This window comes from Podarcis cretensis (genome assembly GCF_951804945.1).
Source record: "Podarcis cretensis genome assembly, chromosome: 5".
Classification (NCBI taxonomy): Eukaryota; Metazoa; Chordata; class Lepidosauria; order Squamata; family Lacertidae; genus Podarcis; species Podarcis cretensis.
In genome coordinates, this window is record NC_137174.1 from 69,104,521 (window position 1) to 69,124,417 (window position 19,897).

The window sequence follows — 19,897 nt, forward strand, 5'->3', positions numbered from 1 at the left end:
TACTAGACACTCATTGCTATAGTGGAATAAGAAAGCATCTGCCCATTTAGAATAAAGATTTGGAAGGAATTGACAAAGTAGAATATTTTTGTTGAACTTGCAGAGAAAAAATGACCCCCATATTTCATTGTAATAAGCTGCAGTTATGGCAAAAGCACGATGGTTAAATATGAAGAGTAGAGGAAATTGTCTTGATTCAAAGTGCTTCCACTGACTTCTAATTTATTTTACTGTTAATTATAGCTGCAATAATTACTAAAAGGTATGGTACATGAGTGCCTGGTGGGTGCTTGCTCATAAATGGCTTTTAAATATAGAACAAACATTAGCTAATAAAATTACAGGGTTGTAGGTTTGTTTTTTAAAAATTTTTGATGGGAATATAACTGGTCTCTGTGAAACAGTTTTTAGAAGTTTGTTATTCAAAATGTTCTAATGACTCATCCTATGTTACTTCCCTAAATACTAATTATATTCTTTGCCCCCCACCCACCAGTATCACTTCAATCCTTCCCAGTCAGTACTTGTAATAGAAGGAGATGACATTGTGAATATAAATCAAGCTCTCCAAAAGGTCTCCTATATCAACTCAAGACAGTTTCCAACTTCAGGCATTCGCCGTCTTAAAGTCTCATCCAAAGTCCAGTAAGTTATACTCACTGAGCTTGATTCAACCATTGCTTATACTTCATTAAACCTCATATCAAGAACCTTACAGGTTTGGATGTGGAATAATGGCATGAAAATAAAATCTATCAATATAATTGGTCTTTTAATGAATTGGCGAATAGCTTAAGAATTACATTTACTTTTACAGTGAAATAATTTCAGCTATACAGTAATTTCCTAATTCCTGCATGCCCATTGACTTCATATAGAGTTCTGGATGTGTGTGAAATGGCCTCCTGATGCATTCAGTGTAAAATGGATGATTAGGTTCGTGATGCACATTTAACAAGATAGCTATATCAAACCCATTAAGTATCAATTTGAGTACCTAATGTAAAATGCCTAACAATTAGAAGCCATCTAATCAGATTTAACAATTGACTGTTGGTTATATGTTATTTAAGGGGTTTAAATGGTATGTGTGCATTGACCTTACTAAAGATCATGCCTACCAATGATATGCTCAGCTACCCTTTACATAATTTGAGTAATTGTGCTCCTAATGTTCACAGGGAGCTGAGTAGGTTCATAGCTGCCCTATGACAGGGGGGAAAGGCAAATGTGCTAACATTCCAAAAAAGAAGGAATTGGCTGAAATGTTTTTTCATCAGACTGTGTGCTTCTTGCAAAGGAAGAATGTACACTAAAACCTCTTCCATGAAGTTAATGAATAATATATTTTTCAGATGTTTTGGTGAAGATGTCTGCATTAGTATCCCAGATATAGATGCCTATGTAATGGTGTTTCAGGCCAAGGAGCCCAAGATTACAATAAGTGGGATGGATCATTTTGCAAGACCGGCTGCACAATTTGAACAAGAAAGAGGCGTGATTCTTTTACCGGATATCAGAATTGTCAGCACAGTCACTAAAATGGAACACCCTCCTGACTTGAAGGAAACTGAAGATAGAGGTTTGTGGGTTTTAAGAGTTTATGGTTTCTGTGACAGTAGAGACTGAGCACCAGGTAGAAGAGAAGGACATATTACTGAGACAGAACCTATTGCATGCTTAATATTAAAAAATAATAGATCCAGCTAGGTTTCCTCCAAAGGTTCTGTAGCCTTCTATAATCCATGAAGCTTCTTAGGTACACTGAAAGGCAATATGTTTTCACCCTTTTTAGGCTCACAACAACAATTATAATTTAGGAGGGAAATGCTGCAGAGTAGATGTGGCTAGAAGTAGTACTCTGAATGCCTCATCTCTGTTGTTTGTGCTTCACCTCACCATTATGCTTCATTTTGTATTTTGTATTTATGTATTTTGGTGAGGGGCAGTAGCCTCTTTCCCATGACAGGAACAGAATGCAAATAAAATGCTGCCTCATGTCTGGGTGGCAGTGGCAGTGCAGCTGCTGTACTCAAGACATTTGTGCCTGTCTCAGTGCCTCCCTCCTTGGACGACAATGTCCTGTCTATCCAACCAGGCTTAGATAGTGCAGGATTAGCTGGTTTCCTCTTAGGAGTCACGTAAGATTTTTTAGATATCTGTCAGAATTGGCCAGATGAATGGCCCCTTTTATTGCCTGCACTGTTGTATGGGTTGCCAGTGTAGTTCCCACTGAGTCCACACATTATTTTCCATGGTGCTCACAGGATCCAGTCCTCGCACCCAACGTTAGGTTGAAAGAAACTTTTATCCAATAGAATTTTTTACAAGCTTAAATGTAGCATGGGTGATTTTTTTGGAGAGGGGATTATAACGGAGGGGATTATAACAGAGTTCATGGAATCAGAGAACTGTAGAGTTGGAAGGGAACCCAAGGGATATCTAGTCCAACCCTCTGAAATGCATGAATCACAGCTAAAGAATCCCTGACAGACCAACAGATAGACACCCAACCTCTGTTCAGCAACTTCCAATGAAGGAGAGCATGCCACCTTCTGAGGTCATCTGTTCCACTGCCAAACAGCTGTTACTGTCAGGACATTCTTCCTAATGTTTAGTCAGAAGCTCCTTTCTTGTCATTTGAATCCATTGGTTCAGGGCCTGCCCTTTGGAGCAGCAGAAAACAAGCTTACTCTATATTCCATGCGCCTGCCCTTCAGATATTTGACGTGTAGTTGTATGGCCAATATAGTTTCTGTGGCTTACAAATGTGCCCATAGGCTCCCAAAGATTGGTGGTTCTTGTTTCTTGTTTCTTTCTCTTTTTTGGCCTTTATTGACATAAGTTTAAACAATAAAATCACACAAAGTCATCCAAATACATTGATAATCCAAACACATACAATATATAAAATACTAAATAGCAGCCACTGAATAAATCAGACAACTTTAGCTTTAGCTTTAAATATCTCGGCTAAATACCCCAAAACAATCTTGATAGTTTTGGGAGTACCACCCCTCAACAAATACTGGATTACAAACTCTTTGTAAATCAATATTTAAAACTGTAGGGGAGTCCCTAGGAGATCTCTGTGAAGGGTGTTGAAAGGAGGGCAATCCAAAATTATGTGATGTATTGTATCTGGTGGGTTCTTATTGTTAAGCTGGTTGTTTTTAACACAGTAGGTCTCAGTTGGCAGGCACAATACATGTGGAAAGAGGTAAAGAGAGGCTGGAAAGTTATAGTCAGCATCCTGATGAATCAGACTGCTGAAAGGAGGCTTACCTGACCCAACCTCTCACAGGAAACATGGGGAAGATGCCACAATCCTTAGGTTTATTACTAAGGTTGATTAGCTCAGTACTCTCAGTCTAAAGAGTGTTATCTGCGTATGCAAAAGGTGTGGGTTGTGAAGAGCACCAACCAGTTTAAGACTGTTTTAACTGATACTTGGAACTATGCAGGTCAGGTTCTGAAGGCTGCCCATCAGAAACTAGTCATGGGAATGGATGTTCTTGACTTTCACCTTAGTAAAGGGTATAATTTGTACTGAAAGGAGGTAAAGTGGTTTTAATTGATCACACACAGGTCAGACTTCCTGTCATCCTTATCTGGTGCCCATGTCTTCATTCCAGTGATATGGCAAGGAGTTACACAAACTCAGGCTACAATCCTCTACGCACTTAGGAGTTGCAGTGAGTCCATTGGAGCACACAGTGCTTCTCTTGACTCAGTAGAAGAGCCAAATCTTGCAGTGGACTGATACCCACAGTAGCTCTGCGGCAAACAAATCACTATTATTATTATTATTATTATTATTATTATTATTATTATTATTATTACTATTATTACTGTTATTATTAAAGCTGAGGGACATGTACACTCAAGATAATTAAGAATAGTTAAAAACAGAAAAACAACAGATATATTTAAATAATGACAAAATACCTTCTATTTCCTCCCATTCTCATTCCACTTCACCACAAAAAAAGCTTTTATTCTTGTTTATGCAAGGTAGTGAATGAGAAGCCCATAATCACACAAAATCATACAGATCAAACTGTGCATACAATTGTTTTATTTTACATCTGATATTACAATAAAATCAAAGTCTCAGAATTCTTAGCTGCCCCAGTATAATTAAATGAGAGTCCAAATGAAAAGTAATGCTGTATATTTTTAAACAATTTTATATGAAAGAGATGTAGATGGAGCAGGAAATTACACTCTGAAGATATGTTCAGTGGTTGATGTTAATCCAGCACTGCTGTAAAACTAGAAAGTTCAATAAGAGAAAATAAAGCTAAGTGGGGAAATAATGAAACACGTTCATTTTCTTTCTCTCAAAACCACTTATCAGTTTCCCTCTTTCTCTGTCATTGTTAGAGCTAATTTTGTCTTTCATTTCTGATTTTTCAGGCATCATCTTTCACTGCTTCCTTCCTTTATCCAGGCATTTGCTAAATTTTGATGCTGCTTTTATCCATACAAACACATGTGCATGTACATGAACACACCAGTTTGCCTGCATCAGTAGCATTTTACCCTGATCCCTGCCTTGGTCATGCCCCATGCTCCACAGGACAGTAAAACAGATGACAGTGCTATTGAGCTAAACTGGGTCAGAAGACAAACATTTCTCATGGGCGGTTATGGCATTGTCAGTCCCTGAGCCATGTAGGAAATACTTAGATTACATCTAGAATTATGTATTATGGAGCTTGAGAGAGGCTGAAATGTTTCACAGTGAGGAATTATACGGTAGTTTCCTGAAACATTGGTACCACAATGCATCTAATTGTTAGTTGGCCACAAACTATTTTGAATGGAATTGAAAGCATTTGCTAGCAAATGTTGACAATCTAATTTTGAAAAGCATTCAGGTCCATTGTAGTTATAAGCTTATGCTCTTTTTAATTATAGCTGGAAAAAGTGGGTAAAGCAAATTGCCGTAAACCATGTTGCTACCAACATTAATCATTGGCTCACAACATTGAATTATATATTTTATCAGCGTCCTATTTAACTTGGAACTATTTTTGTATATGTTATGTTTTCTTTGGTAGCTAAAGCAATATTAAAGTGCCTGTCTTTGCACCTGTGAATATATATTTAATGCACTTGAGGGAATCAGTGCAAATGTCACTCACCCTCAGCATAAAAGAATAAACGGACTATATTTTAGTGCAAACAAAGAAACTAGGATATAGTGCTATGTTAGGACTAGGCTTCCTAACGTATTGGGATAATTTTGTTTATGCTGGAACCCTGCAGTCCAATTTAGACATTACTTTTCCACAATCAGATTTATGAGAAACTCTTTCTCATGTTGCATTATATGCAATTCACTTACATTACAAGAAAATTGCACGCAGGAACTTTACAGGAGTACAGTGGTACCTCGGGTTACATACGCTTCAGGTTACAGACTCCGCTAACCCAGAAATAGTGCTTCAGGTTAAGAGCTTTGCTTCAGGATGAGAACAGAAATTGTGCTCCGGCGGCATGACGGCAGCAGGAGGCCCCATTAGCTAAAGTGGTGCTTCAGGTTAAGAACAGTTTCAGGTTAAGAACAGACCTCCAGAACGAATTAAGTACTTAACCCGAGGTACCACTGTACCAGGGATATACAGACTGGCTTGCAGTTCTGATTATCACAGAACATACAGTGTTTTAAAATGTTATCCCAACAATACGAGAACCACCATGGTGGAAAGGTTTTCAGCAATCACATGTGGGGCCGAAGCCTTTCATAACTGCCAAAAGACTTTTCTACAAGAGACATTCCTTTTATGTTTTTCCACATGTATCCCATGAGAGAAACAGTTTAAGTCAATTTTCCAGCCACTTGATGCCAAGTGGACCAGAGAATTAAATATGAAATTTGCATACTCTTCCTTCTGTGACAAGATAGTTGTTATTCTCTGTAGTGAAATAGAGCAAGTTTATATCTCAAGTTTTACAAGCGTTGCCCATTAACAATCATCAAGTTGCATAGATGGGTGGTACTGGATCTTCTTCTCCTTCTTTAAGTAATAAAGTGACTGAGACAAATGTACTGGCAGAGAAGAAGTCTTGCTCCAGTTCACAACTCCTTGGTTACGTGGTTTCTGTACTTCATACTGTGTAGGCCTTGTTGGTGTCAGTACACATTGACAGCAGAACAGCAAAACTATCCATATGTAAATTTGTTTCCAAGATTAAATTTTAATTCTGTGCTTTCCAAATAATGTCCAGTACCTATACTGTGCTTTAATACATCTTCCAAACATTGTACAAATGGAGATATGAAAGCTAGCAGCTAAATGGCACCTTAAGCCTACAGGTTACGGGCGCAACAACAGAATGTCTAGGCGCGCTTATTTTTATAAGAAGAATACAAAGCTGAAAATGAATGGACTGCAGCTAAAATATTATGTTCATTTTTCATATGGTCCTGTTCTTCCCCTGCCCACCCCCCTAATATTCTTAAGAGGGTTTCTTCTCCCGTCTTCAGCTGGAAGTGGGGAGGAAAAAACGGTTTTGTCTTAGGTGCAGTACTGCACCCAGAGCTCAGAAACTGCTTGCGCTAATGAAATTCCCTGTCGCAAAATGCGACTAGAACAATGGGAATTTCAAACACTGCTTCCAATTGTCTTAGCGCAAGGGTTACCAATGTGGCACCTGGGGGTGCCAATGTGCCCACAGTGCCTCCTACGTCACCTACAAAAATCTACGTAAATGTTTCCTCAAAATTCCAAAATGTGCAAGAGGCTGTTTGTGCTTCCTCCTCATTCTGCATTTGTACTGACTAAGTCTTTCCTACATTGAAACCCCTCCCCTCAATGGCCACATTTCACTGGATACCAGGACTGGATGTCTACTCTCCCATTCCGTTCTGAATAGGGGAAGGCTGCAAAAAGCCACTTTCTGCAAGTGAGTGCAGCGTTGGCTGATGTAGGTGTATTTCCCCTATTAACGGGGCAGCTCATGTTGCAGTGCATTGTATAGTATCACCATAAGCTGCTTTTTAACTAGGATCTTTTGTGTTTGTCTCCTGTTTGATCCTTAGTCCATAAACCAGTTACCCTAGAAGAAATGCACCATAACTTGGATTTTTGTGACATTTTGGTAATTGGAGCAGAACTGGACCCCACACATGAATGTTTAGAACTGGATCGGACAGAACTTCAAGGAAAACACTTGGATGCTACAAACTCCACAGCAGGGTATTCAATATACGGTATGTTTAATTTCTTGATCTTTCCTCCCCTTTTCGACTTATTTTCTAAGTTTAAAATTAAATGTTCTTTTTTTGCGATTTGGAAGTTACAGCCTTTTATTTAAGGAAAGAGTAGAATTCATTAGCATGGCGAAACTTAGAAAGAGTTGCTTCAAATCCATCATGTGAATAATTGTTCTCTGAAGGATGTGGGGTCCTGCTATGGGGGAGAAGACCCTGCCTCCATTTGGATGCAGATGACCTGGTTATTGCTGACTTCCAACAAGTAAATGCTTTAGGTTTTCTGTACTAGATCAGCTCTTGCTTTTTAAACCAAAGAAATAATAAAATACCTCGGATTTCTAAATACTGTTAATGTAGCACTTAGCAGAAAAAGAAGTGGTGTTTATAATTTGAATAACAGTCCCTAAATATATGTCTCTTTTCTTCAAAATAATATGAATGGAAAATGTTATATCTCTATAAAAAGATGCAGCCCTAAAGAGGATTGTTATTAGCCACCAATAGTATTTATTATTTTTGCCAGTTATGCCTGGCTTTTGTTCTGTCCATGTTGAGGAATATATATCCTATCCTGTACTACAAGATGGTGGGATGTGGGTTGATATGCCACTTCAGATTTTGGGGGCAAACACATATGGTTTCCAAGAGGAAAGGGAGCCCACCTGAAAGCTCAACCCCACCTCCTACAGGCACTGGTCTCTGGCTCTGTGTTAAGAAGGAAGTTCTGAAGGGGGATCTCAAGATAAGGGGATTTTCAAAGTAAGGCAGGTATCCCAGTCATGGGAAGGATTCTCTTTATATTCCTTAGAATCTCCCTTCAGACCTTCCCTCTCAATGTGGGGACAACTGTGTGTGCATCTCTCCTCATTTTTAGCCCATGTTTGAATAGGACTAACATGGGGAAAACAAACTTTGATTTTCAGTGCGTATTGTGAAACTAGCCTTATTGATTTAATACTAGTGATGACATGTCTGTTTGTTCCCATTATGATTTCTAGGCATATAATTTTTGTTTCATGCATTGCTCAGATGCATGTGTTTTTAATGTCATATTTTAACATTCAAATTATTAAGCTATTCATTTGCCAAAACAACAACAGCCCTATTTTTATTTCATGGCTATAGTCTGTGCAGTGTATGTTTTCATTTACTTACTGATGATGTCATGGCTTCAGGTGTGGACACAATGAGAAACTACGCACAAGTCTTGCGACAGTTACGCTATCGTAATTGGCACACATCTTCCATCTTTGACAGGAAGTTTAGAATCAAGTGTTCAGAACTTAATGGACGTTACACCAGCAATGAATTTAATTTAGAGGTAAGTCTTGTATAAAACGTATGTTGACCACTGTTTCCATGTTAAAAAAGGAGTTTTATTTTTGCCTAACTATTCAGCACAGTAAATGTTTAAAATCCTGCATTCAAGCAGTGTGAAAATTATTCGTTTCTATAATGTGCCCCCTGTACTTTCAGTGCATTTCCATGGATCACTTCAGATGTAACACTACCCAACAGGCTGGGACGATACTCCATCTCCTCCCCCAGCTTTCAGCATTACCAGAGTTCATGTGTATCATAGTTAGATTTTAAACCAGAGATTAAAACTGGTCTTTTTTGCCTGTTGTGTTCATATAATGTTTACCTCAGAAAATATTGCTTCTTGATAAGCATTCTCCAGTATTTACTGGAATATATGAATAAGCAATGAACATAGCCATTTGTGGTCAGCTTGCATGCCAATTTAACCATTGACTTGTCTGGTTCCAATGTGTAGACTAGGCAGTAAATGATAGCAGTTGAAATGGTAGAATTATAATCAGATCAGAGGCACAGAGAGCCCACTATCTGTGAAGCAGTTCTGTACATCATGTTTTCCACCAACACCCAACAACTGTATCAATCCTGTTATGTAATGCATTTTCCCAGTATCCAATTGAATAGAAAAGCAGGGATCATGGCAATAGCTTACTTCAGAGAGCTAATGGAGGTGTGCTATTTACCGTATTTATTTACTTATTCCTCAGATATTACTTGATAAATATACTTTCAGATATTTAGCTACTGTGAGAGTGAATTTCATTATGAGTAGTTTCAAAGGTAACACATCCGATTGACATGGATTGGCAAGAAATTCCAAATGTAAGTCCAGGAGAGGAAAGAATTGATATCTTCCAAGTATATTAATAGGACAGAAATGGGGACTTAAAAGCATTTATGATGCCTGTGATGATTCTTTCCTGCATGGAACCCACTCTGCACTCTCTTTTAGTTACTAGACACGATGTATGTGGGGGTCCCACCTAAGGAGGTGCATAGTTGGAAGGCTTAGCCTTAGACACTTCTGCACATGCATGGCACATGTGAAGTATCTGGAAATGTTATTTTATGACATATTGTGTTATCCAGTTGGGCAGAATTCCTTGTGCCAGGGTGCCATTCTGTTTATAATTAGCTCTCCTTCATCCATCTCTCTCCTAAATTCAAAGGCTCTCGACTATTTGTCTTGTGCATACTAAACTGCTGTTCTGCACACCTCTCTGGCTCTCAACTTCACACACACCATGTAGATAGCATTTCACTCTAAGAGCAACAGCTGCTGACTGTGGCAGCTCTTGTCAGAGACATTATGCAGTGTGTAAGTGAAACTGGGCAAAGATGAGAGCAGGCAGATGGAAGGGACAGAAAACAACTCGAAGATAGAACTAAAATTGCATTCCCATCATGATCTTCTTTCATCCCTTTTGTGGGGTGAAACAGCATTTCAATAAGTCTCACTAAGGACTCACAGCATCCTCTCCTTTGTAGAGAAGGGGGATTTTCCATCACTGTGTCAGGAGTTTCTACTTGTGGACTTTGTATCTCCTTTCACTAAGTGACTGTCAATTGCTCATTACAGTCAGAGCCATCCTATTTTGATATAACAGCCCTGCCATTTCACAGTGGCACATGACCACTTCTCCATCACCCTTCTATCACAGTCTTTTATCTATCTTTGCCAGCTAAACAACTTCCTAGAGTGCCCTCCTTTGCTAGAAACTCCTATTTTGTGGACTCATATTTTGAGTGTCTCTACTTATGTAACCAAAACAGCAGATCAACACAAGAGGTAGTTGAAGGCAAGCTTGGGGGAAACCTGAGGGTTGCAGAAGTTCAGCAGATATTTCAGGGGCTAAGGGAGAGGAGTCTAAAAGCAGCTTACTGAATACTGAGGATGCTGAACAAGCATAAAATGCTTACAGACTGACATTGGGAGCAGTAGGGAAAGAAATTGATTATGACTATATACTGCTGTCAGAGCTGCCCAAGGTCCCAGCTCACAGAGGACCAACGCCAGGTCGTGGTTATATACAAAAGTCTTTATTGAAGTTCAGTTTCCATTCCAAAGCCGTAGCGTGCAGCTCTACGTCTTAAACCCTAGACCGCCGAAGCTCCGTCTGAGTCTCCTCCCCCTAGACACCAGTTTAAGACTCTAGCCTTACTCCGCCTCTTCCGTTGTTCTTTCCTCCTCTGGGTCTGTCTGCCCGCCAGGGTGTTGCCCTTTCTGGACTCTTCTGATGCTGAAGAGTCCCCGGATTCTTCCCCCTGCCTCCAGCGTGCTTTAGGACCTGGCTCCCAATCCGAGCTCCCTGCTGTCCCGCGCGCCTGTACATTTGAACTTGGCGCACGCGCCCACCCGGCCACCTTCCTCCTGACCGTTACACTGCTCCTGTCACTGCTTCCCCCTTCGGGGGGGCTAGCTGGATCTGACTTCCCCTCCGTTCCCTCACTCAGCGATAGGGGCGTGGTCAGCCCTGACTCATCTTCTCTCCCCACTGGAGGGGAAGCCTGCCCTGACACATGGGACTCTTCCCCCCCGCTACGCTCTGGTGGGGAAACTGGTCCCGATCTACAGCTGCTGCTTTGGGAGTCGCTGCTGGCCCCTAGCTTCTGGTGCGTCCCTCCCGGGACCCCCCTTGCCCTGGCCATCGGAGCCCCCTTCTGTGAATCTTCCGATTCGCTGGAGAGGCTCATGGAATCTCTCGGGCCACTGTCATCTTCCCCTACGCTGCCCTCAGATTCTTCCCCTTCGCTCTCTATCTCCCCTCTTCCCTGTGCTTCTGCTCCTGAGCCCCTGACAACTGCTTAATGCCAAAATAGTCTTCTAAGCAGTTTACAAAGTATAAAAAATATTTTTAAAAACCATAAATATCCATAATTAAAAGAAACAGTTAAATAGTACCATTAAAACAAATAGGAAAGGAAAGCTGAATTAATAAATAATCACACACAAAGTGAAGGAAGAGCTACTTGGCTTTCTCCATCTATTGTTGGTCCTTCATCTTTTCTCTTAGGGAATGGTTATCCCTGCTCCTTATCAGATTCTAATAACATAGAAAAGGGAGGGGGATAAACAATGAATGGAGAAAGGCAGTCAGTAGCTTCTCCATAGGTATGAGTGCTCCAGCTTTCTCTTACCATTGGTGGAGAAACTTTCAGAATGGCTCGCATTGTGTGTTCTGCTCCCATAGAGTGGCTATAATGTTAAGTGTGCCCAAATTGATGTATAGCATTTCACTGTTAAAACCTGAGAATGTTGAATGTTGTCATTGAAACTGACAATGTAGGGAAATATTCTACATTATTTGAGTCCACAAATGTCTAAAATACTGACCAGCTTATGACTTCTCTTGTTGGTCATTAAAAAAACAGGAAATAGCAAAACTGATAGAATGTTATTATCAAATATTGCTCTGTGTGGAAGATTCCTGCACCCAGTGGATAACAGAGCCTTTCATAAAACTCTTCTTGTAAATTTATGCCAGTGTAAGATTGTGCTGAACTGTGAAACTTCAGTCATTCTTTCAGGGTGACAGGATGCTGAATAGCAGCTGGACCACTTCATGCCACCGCTCCACTTCAGATAGACAAGGATATTGACATGACACTGTAACACTGCCTCATTTACTGTTTTGAAATGTTTATGCCGCCAAACCATTCAGTCCAGACTCATTCCTCTTATGACTATAGCAAATGTTCCCCAAAATTCCTGCCACCCCCAAAGTACTGATGTCATAGTGCTGACAATCTGGTTTTTCACAACCTTTCCCTCTAAATGAGCATTTTCTTCTCCTAATGCATCTTTTTGGGCAAATTTTGAGGCTGATTCTTCACATCAAGCCTTGAATTAACTGCCTTCTCTCAGAGGAAGGGAACGGCTCAAACATCTGTTCAATGATTAACTTTTCTACCAGAGTTTTAGACAGGAGAGAGGCAGGTGATTGAACTGCCCACTTACTCATCTGCAACATCAATCCTCTTTTTCCTCTTCTAGGTTAATATTCTACATAGTTCCAACTCCAATACCATGGAATATGTAAATCATATGGTAATACAGCCGCAGTTTCTCCAATCTATTCATCACCCAGAGGAAAGCATAAACAGTATTCATGGCTCAGGTATTAAATGTATTAAGAACATATGAATTGCCTTGTTGGATCAGACCAAAATCTATCTAGTCAAGCACTGGGTTCCCGGTAGCAGCCAAATTTCATTTGGCTCTATAAGTGGATGCAAAGGTGATAGCCTTTCTTTGTTTGTTGTCCTCAGCTTCTAATTCAAAGGTCACTTCTTTCATATAGTCTACACATGCAGCTATCAGAAGCCACAGGCACTAGTGGAACCACTTTCCTTTTTTCTATATAAAAAAGTTTTTTTGGGGGGGATCATATTAGTAAGTATGCTGGGAGGTTCCATATGCAAGTTCCATGCGCAAAAGGCAGTTCAGATATGTAACCTCCATTACAAATGAAACTATTATTTTTCACCAATTCGGTGTCATGAAATTACACAAAGGGAAGTGTGACTGTGGCATTGACCATTGTTTTTGCTTGTTGCCATGGCCAGAAATAAGGGGGGAGGGTCACAGTAAGCATTTTAAAATGACAGTATTCTATAATGAGTATTTAGTTATATGTGCACATATTTTCATGAGATAGAAATACAATAATATCTGTTTAGAGGTGCTATAGGACAGCTATGTTTAATTTTCCCATTTTTGTTTCATTTCAGTACTTCCAAGTGTGGCTACTATTGTCATAGTTGTCTGTGTCAGTATCTTAGTCTTCATAGTAGCTTTGGGAGTATATAGAATTCGAGCAGCTTACAAGCACAGCTCAAAGGAGAGTGAAAGCAGTAAAGAAAATGAAATGGACTGGGATGATTCAGCTCTGACCATCACTGTCAATCCTATGGAGGTAAGTAGCAATGCCATGATGCCAGATGTTGGGAACCTTTGGGCCTCCAGATGTTGCTAAACCACAACTCTCAACAGGCCCAGCAAGTGTGGCCAGTTGTCAGGAATGATAGGAGCTGTAGTTCAACAATATGTGGAAGGCCAAAGGTTCCACACAACTAGTCTATACCATCTATTTATGATGACCCATACACAAATGGTATGAAAGAGGTGCCTACACATGTATATGTCTGAAACTGCACAATCACAGTTTCAGATAGCATAGATTGTCTGTGCAGCTGTACACACCTAGGCACTCATTTTAGACTTCCTGCCATACAAGTATAGAGGTCAAGAGACCAGAGTAGTGGATATGTCAATGTTCTAGAAGCTCAGCATCAGTGGTAAGGAACTTTTGAAAAAGGCTTGTGAGTTCTTTGAAAACCCTAAAATCAAGACAACAAAATGATCTGGACTCCTTGGCAGGTTTTGAATAAACATCCACAAATGTATTAGTTGAACACATGATAAGACAAGGATATGTACAATTTTATAACACGCAGAGAACAATATGTTTAAAGAAATCAGACAGAGGAGCTGAGGGAAGTCCTTGATGGGGGAAAATAATGTAATTTGATTATTTGGACTGATGATTTTCTACATTGAAAATGAAAAATTCATGGAATTATATATGATGAAGGGTTCTCTCCAGTCTGCTACCTCTCCAGTTGCAGAGGAGGTGCAAGCATGCCTAAGAACTGCTTCCAATATTACAGGCATAATAATAATAATAAGGCTGGGCTCAGAGCGGCTTACAAGCAATAATAAAAACAAGATGAATGATTACAACTTAAAAACAAAAATAAAATACAACATTAAAATAATGGAACATCAAAATATTAAAATGTAGCCTCATCGCAGGAGGAGAAGGAAAAGAACAACTCTGTCTAACAGGCCCTGCGGAAAGAAATCAGATCCTGCAGGGCCCTGGTCTTATGAGGCAGAGCGTTCTACCAGGCCGGAGCCAGAGTTGAAAAGGCCCTGGCTCTGGTTGAAGCCAATCTAACTTCCTTAGGGCCCGGGACCACTAGGGTGTTGTTATTTATGGACCTTGAGGCTATACCAGGAGAGGCGGTCCCGTAGGTACGAGGGTCCTAGGCCATGAAGGGCTTTAAAGGTCAAAAGCAGCACCTTAAATCTGACCCTGTACTCCACCGGGAGCCAGTGCAGCTTGAAAAGCACTGGGTGAATATGCTCCCATGGCAGAGACCCCGTGAGGAGCCTCGCTGCAGCATTCTGTACCCGCTGGAGTTTCTAGGACAGCTTCAAGGGCAGCCCCGCATAGAGCGAATTACAGTAGTCAAGCCTGGAGATGACCGTCGCATGGATCACTGTGGCCAAGTCGGGGCGGGAAAGGTAAGGGACCAACTGCTTGATGCGGCGAAGGTGGAAAAATGTCGCCTTAGCTGTTGCTGTAACCTGCGCCTCCATGGAAAGGGAGGCGTCAAGGATTACACCCAAACTCTTAACGGAAGGCAATGGCACTAATTGGGCCCCCACAAGAGAAGGCAGTTGGTCCCTCATCCCCATACCATCCCAACCTAGCCATAGGACCTCTGTCTTCGAAGGAGACACCATCCCTAGCTAACAGGACCAGTGGTCGGGGATGATGGGAATTGTAGTCCCAAAACATCTGGAGGGCTGAGTTTGCCTATGCCTGCAATATTATTTTCAGCAGTGTAGCTGCCTCAGTGTGTCCCTTCTGGTTTTAATTGTATGAAAGATGCAGCTTAATAATACTGGAGTCACATTGTCATATGGGATGAACCCATTCTGCAGCTCCATCCTAACACCAGCAAAATGTTAGAACTGGAGCCACAGCATGGGCTTCTTCCACATGATCCTGGCAATCTAATAGTAGTGATCGTGGGAGGGAATAAACCATGGCAGCTGTTACACTACAGAAGATTAATAAACTGAAGAGGACGATAGCTTGGTCTTGACTTTTGTCAATATGCAGCTCTTTTTTCAGTCACATTACTGAAAGGAACCTTGTTTGATCATCTTTAATTATTTGGAGCTCTCTGTCAGTCAGGCACTGGTGGATATTATTCAGTAGAATTGCTTTCTATAAATAATTATTTTAAGCTGAGTTTGCTATTTTAGAGAAGACTTCAGGTCATATGTGATTGACTGACACCTCAATTACCTTTGTTTTCTAGCTCTATCCTTTAGCTTGCCCCCTCTTGCAATGAACATCAGTTTCACTTATCACATGATAGATAAGTCTCCCATGCAGTCCAGCACAGCCCCATTAGGGTAATAGCAGCTGTCAGATTATGGTTGTGTATTGAAGCATCTGAAGGCAAAATCCCAGCTTCTTAGTACTTCATCTCACTTTTAAAATCAGGAAACTTCTTCCCCCATTACGTTTTTAGCCTTTAGTAGTACAACTAATCTCTTAATAGCAGCTCTTCCCTGTGTTCCTGCACAATACAGAAATATGAAGAACCTCGTCATATACAAGAAGAAAGCGAAGAAGAGGAAGAGGAAGAGGAAGATACAACCAGTGCTGAATCAGATGAAAGTGAAGAGGAAGAAGAGGAGGAGGAGGAGGAAGAGGAAGAAGAAGCAGCTATTGGAAATAAAGGAGACAAACAAAATGCAACCAGGCAAGATCAGCTGGAGTGGGATGATTCAACACTACCCTACTAGAAACCCTTAGTTTTATTGCTCCTTTTGTATACACCAATACTGTGTATTTCTGAGTCAATCCTACTGCGTCAACCTCATCTTGGATCTATGAGTTAATTGGCAGGATTTAACTCTATTGACTTCAGATGATAGAACTGCATTGCCTGAATTTGATGTAGTTGTATCAAAGTGCTCCAGATAGTTATTCCTTTCCTAGTGTATGGGTAATGGGCACTTGGTAAAAGCACAGGGTACAGCCGTTTATGTCTCACCTGTGATAACACCAACCTGACGCCATATGTTCCTTACCACTTCTCCCTATAAGATAAATAAGAATATGCAAAAGTCCTGTTTGCCAGACCATAAAGGATACAATTCAGCTTTTCTTTTTCTTTTTCTATTTAAGTGAATTCAAGTCCAAGTAGACATACCCCTTTCTGGGTTTGGTTCCACTTTGGTTAAGAATCCTATGTTCTGAAGGAAAAAATGTAGGTGCTACTCATTAAGGCAGCATTCATTTGCTCTCATTTCCACTGTTCTGTTTTAATTAATTGCCTTCTGCAAGAGGGATTCAGAGTACTTTAAATTGGGTGTGTGGGTGTGGTTGTGACATACACCCAAACAAACACAGGAATGGATAATCAATTTCACTGCTAATGTTCAAACTCGCCAAGGGGAAAATACTTATCCAATCCACCTACTCATACTCAGCTGTAAAATCCTATAAGCTGATACCTTTGGATGTGATGACTTTTCCCTCTATCACACAGATGAACCAAAATCATGCAAAATATAGGTTTGACTGGAGTGTTACTTGGGTTAAGACCTTTGCTTCTGATTTACACAGAAAATCTATTCTCTGCACTGTAAATCATTACTTTGTTGGCATACCTTATGGCAGCATTATACAATAGCTGGGCTTGGCTGAGATTTAGACAAGTGCTGTGTGTATGGAGCTAAACATATGTAGCCTAGGGGAAGTTTCCCTAGCACATATTAGAAAGAAAGACCCTGATTTTATTCCTGCAGCTAGAACTGGTATGTTCTGTTTTCTACCAAAATATATTGGTCACCAAGCAAACAAGGCTACAGCTGAAAGGTCTCTCATCTAAACCCCAGACTGGTTTCATTTTTGTTGTTGAAGGAAAGGCATGTTTGGAAAGTGCAAGATAATGAAACACAGAACTTTAAAGCAAAAACAACTAGTAGAGTTTTGGAGGAAATGCAGTTTATAGTATAGGGTAGTTTTGGTTCCCTCCCTTCAACCACTGTATTCTAAATGTTGAAAAGGCATTGGCATGTCTGTGTGGTTTGTCGTATAACCCCACCCCCTTAATTTTATCTGTCTTTGCAGCTACATGATTGTGGAACACTGCATTACTTGATGCTGTGCATATTTTAGACATATAGAAGCCAATGCATTTTGATGCAGAAGCAACGAACGTTGTTTTTTAGTTTCCAATTTCTAATTTTATATTTTCCCCTAAAGGTTTTTGTGTTTGCTTTTTTATCTCAACCTGAGTTTTGGGGGAATGCCATCTCATCACCCTGTGACAAGAAAGCATCAATGTGTTAACAGAGGTTAGAGCAGTCTGTGGGGTTTGGTAGAGCAAAGCTTCTGCTGCTATTTTATTTTCTCCAGGAATAGGTTCTGAGCAAAGGGAGTGCAGGAAGCTGCCTCTGATTAGGTCAGACTATTTGTACATCTGTCTTCGAGTATGTCTAATCTGACTGGCAATGGCTCTCTGGGGTTTCAGGCAGAAACCGTCACTTGCTAGCAAATCCTTCTTAACTGGAGGTGCCTGGGATTGAAGCTGGGACATGCTGCATGCAAATCAGGTGCTTAACCACTGAGCTGTAATATAGGAAAGAAGGAAGGAAGTTCTTTCCTGCTACCTAGCTGCCAGAGTTTAAGACCATAGACATTCTAAGGTTCATGGATAGGAGTGCCATTTTGAAGCTAGGATGGGCTAAAGAGAATCTATCTGGACAGCTGCATTGTCTCATTTGAGCACTATGAGATTAAATATTATCCAGGCATGAGCCCATAGGTCTTTCATGCCAATGAATCAGGTCTGAAACATTTTAAAGCAGAAGCAGGGAAATGAGAGTTAAAGGTAGTGTGGGGTTTGCCTTCTTAGTTAACCCATGGACAAGTCCTCAATTAAATAATTTCTGTATTAGAATGTATCCATATTTCTTTGTCAAAGTAAGCTGGGGGCGGGGGAACCAATATTTAAATTTGTTTTGTTTTAGCAGCCTACATGAAATGTTCTGACAATAAATTAACACTTCCCAAATATAAATTGAATTTTTAAATTTAAGTTACACCAATTTCTGTACTAAAAAAAAAAGTTTCCTTCTGATTACCAAACCAGCATAAGAATTGCCATACAATTAACTCTGAGAACTGCAGCAAATTTTATCATCCCCATGTGGATTCATAGAGGTCCAGAGAAGACAATGACACGCTTGTGTGTCAAAATTCTGATGATACTCAAAAGTGCTCAACCATTCGGATGCACCCGAAGGAAGCAATCCTGTACACAATATGCTGGTGTAAAGCAAGCCTGTGTAAGTCAAGATGGTGTAAAGTTACACCCAGTCCAAACTGTGTTCAGCAGTGGGGCTACTTCTGAATGACGAGGCTTAGGCTTGGCAGAGGGGAAGCAAGCCTTTAAAAGAGTGTTCTTCGCCAGGTAACATGACTGAGCTGAATGGACTTAGGATCTAGCCTAAGTCCTCCCACCCTGGTCCCACCCCACAGAACACCTGTTTTCTTATGCTGGTTTAAGGTTTGCCAGGCTAGCTGAAACGGGGGAGATACACCAGTATATATCTGGTGGAGCTGAGGTTGGGGGTTTAAGCTGGCATAGCCTGACTAGCTCAGCTGTAGATCCACTTACCTAACCTGTCCATCCCAGTAGATCTTGCGATAGAATTGCTCTCTTAATCCGCAATTGACTGGAAAAGAAAGGCAAAGTTCAGCTTCACGAATAGGCCATTCATTGTTATTTTTTACATTCAGAAGTTTGTAATCAATTAGACTCTGTAGGCTAACAAGTGTCGAGTTGAATTGTTAAATCTGTTAACATTGGTTGCACTTCTTACATTAAAAAGGGAAAGAAAGAACAATGTATTTCTCAAGAGAACCACATGGGAGAATGTTTTAATGAATATGTTGAACAAAAATGCTAAGGTACCTGATGAAAGTCTAACATGCAAGACTTGTATTAAAGCTGCACAGACAAGTCCGTTGTAATCTACTTGCCCTGGGCATTCAAACAAATACCAATAATCTGTAATTAGTTATTAAAAATAAATCTGTTCAGATTATGCTGGTTCATTATGGAAGGCAAAGTTGCTTTATTTTTAAAATTGTAAATATTTCCAGATTCTGATTTCAAAGCCAATACTCCCTCCACAGTAGCTTTACACAATTGTTCTGTACTCTGCATATGAGTGCTATTTTGCTCATGTTCTGCTTATGGACAACTGAGAGAACAGAATGCAGGGCTAGATAGGCCTTTGGCCTGATCCAGCAGCCGGATCCTGCTAGGCTCTTACGTTTCAATGCATTCTATATTATCATCCACATACTTTGCATGATACATCCATGTAAATCAGGGTGGAGAATGTTTGGCTGTCCAGATGTTGCTGGACTGCAAACCTCTGATCATTGACTATGCTGGATGAGGATGCTGGAAGCTGGAGTCTAACAACATCTCAGTTCCTTAACCCTGAGTTAAATGCTCTACCAGTTC

At 40.4% G+C, this 19,897-nt stretch overlaps 1 protein-coding gene across 2 annotated transcripts in view; it reads left to right on the forward strand.

Moving 5' to 3' along the window:
• The window catches only part of CLSTN2 (calsyntenin 2), a 368,030-nt gene that overhangs the window by 335,926 nt on the left and 12,207 nt on the right, over positions 1-19,897 (forward strand). The window contains exons 11-17 of one of the 2 annotated variants that reach the window (XR_013838896.1): positions 497-645; positions 1,356-1,582; positions 7,052-7,222; positions 8,401-8,546; positions 12,540-12,663; positions 13,277-13,461; positions 15,939-19,332. Coding sequence is in view for 1 of the 2 variants with exons in the window: in XM_079975860.1 (XP_079831986.1) it covers positions 497-645; positions 1,356-1,582; positions 7,052-7,222; positions 8,401-8,546; positions 12,540-12,663; positions 13,277-13,461; positions 15,939-16,154 (1,218 nt within the window). In the remaining variant the exon portion in view is untranslated. Of the gene's footprint in view, positions 1-496; positions 646-1,355; positions 1,583-7,051; positions 7,223-8,400; positions 8,547-12,539; positions 12,664-13,276; positions 13,462-15,938; positions 19,480-19,897 lie in introns of those variants that run through there. The other variant, XM_079975860.1, reaches the window with a different exon arrangement.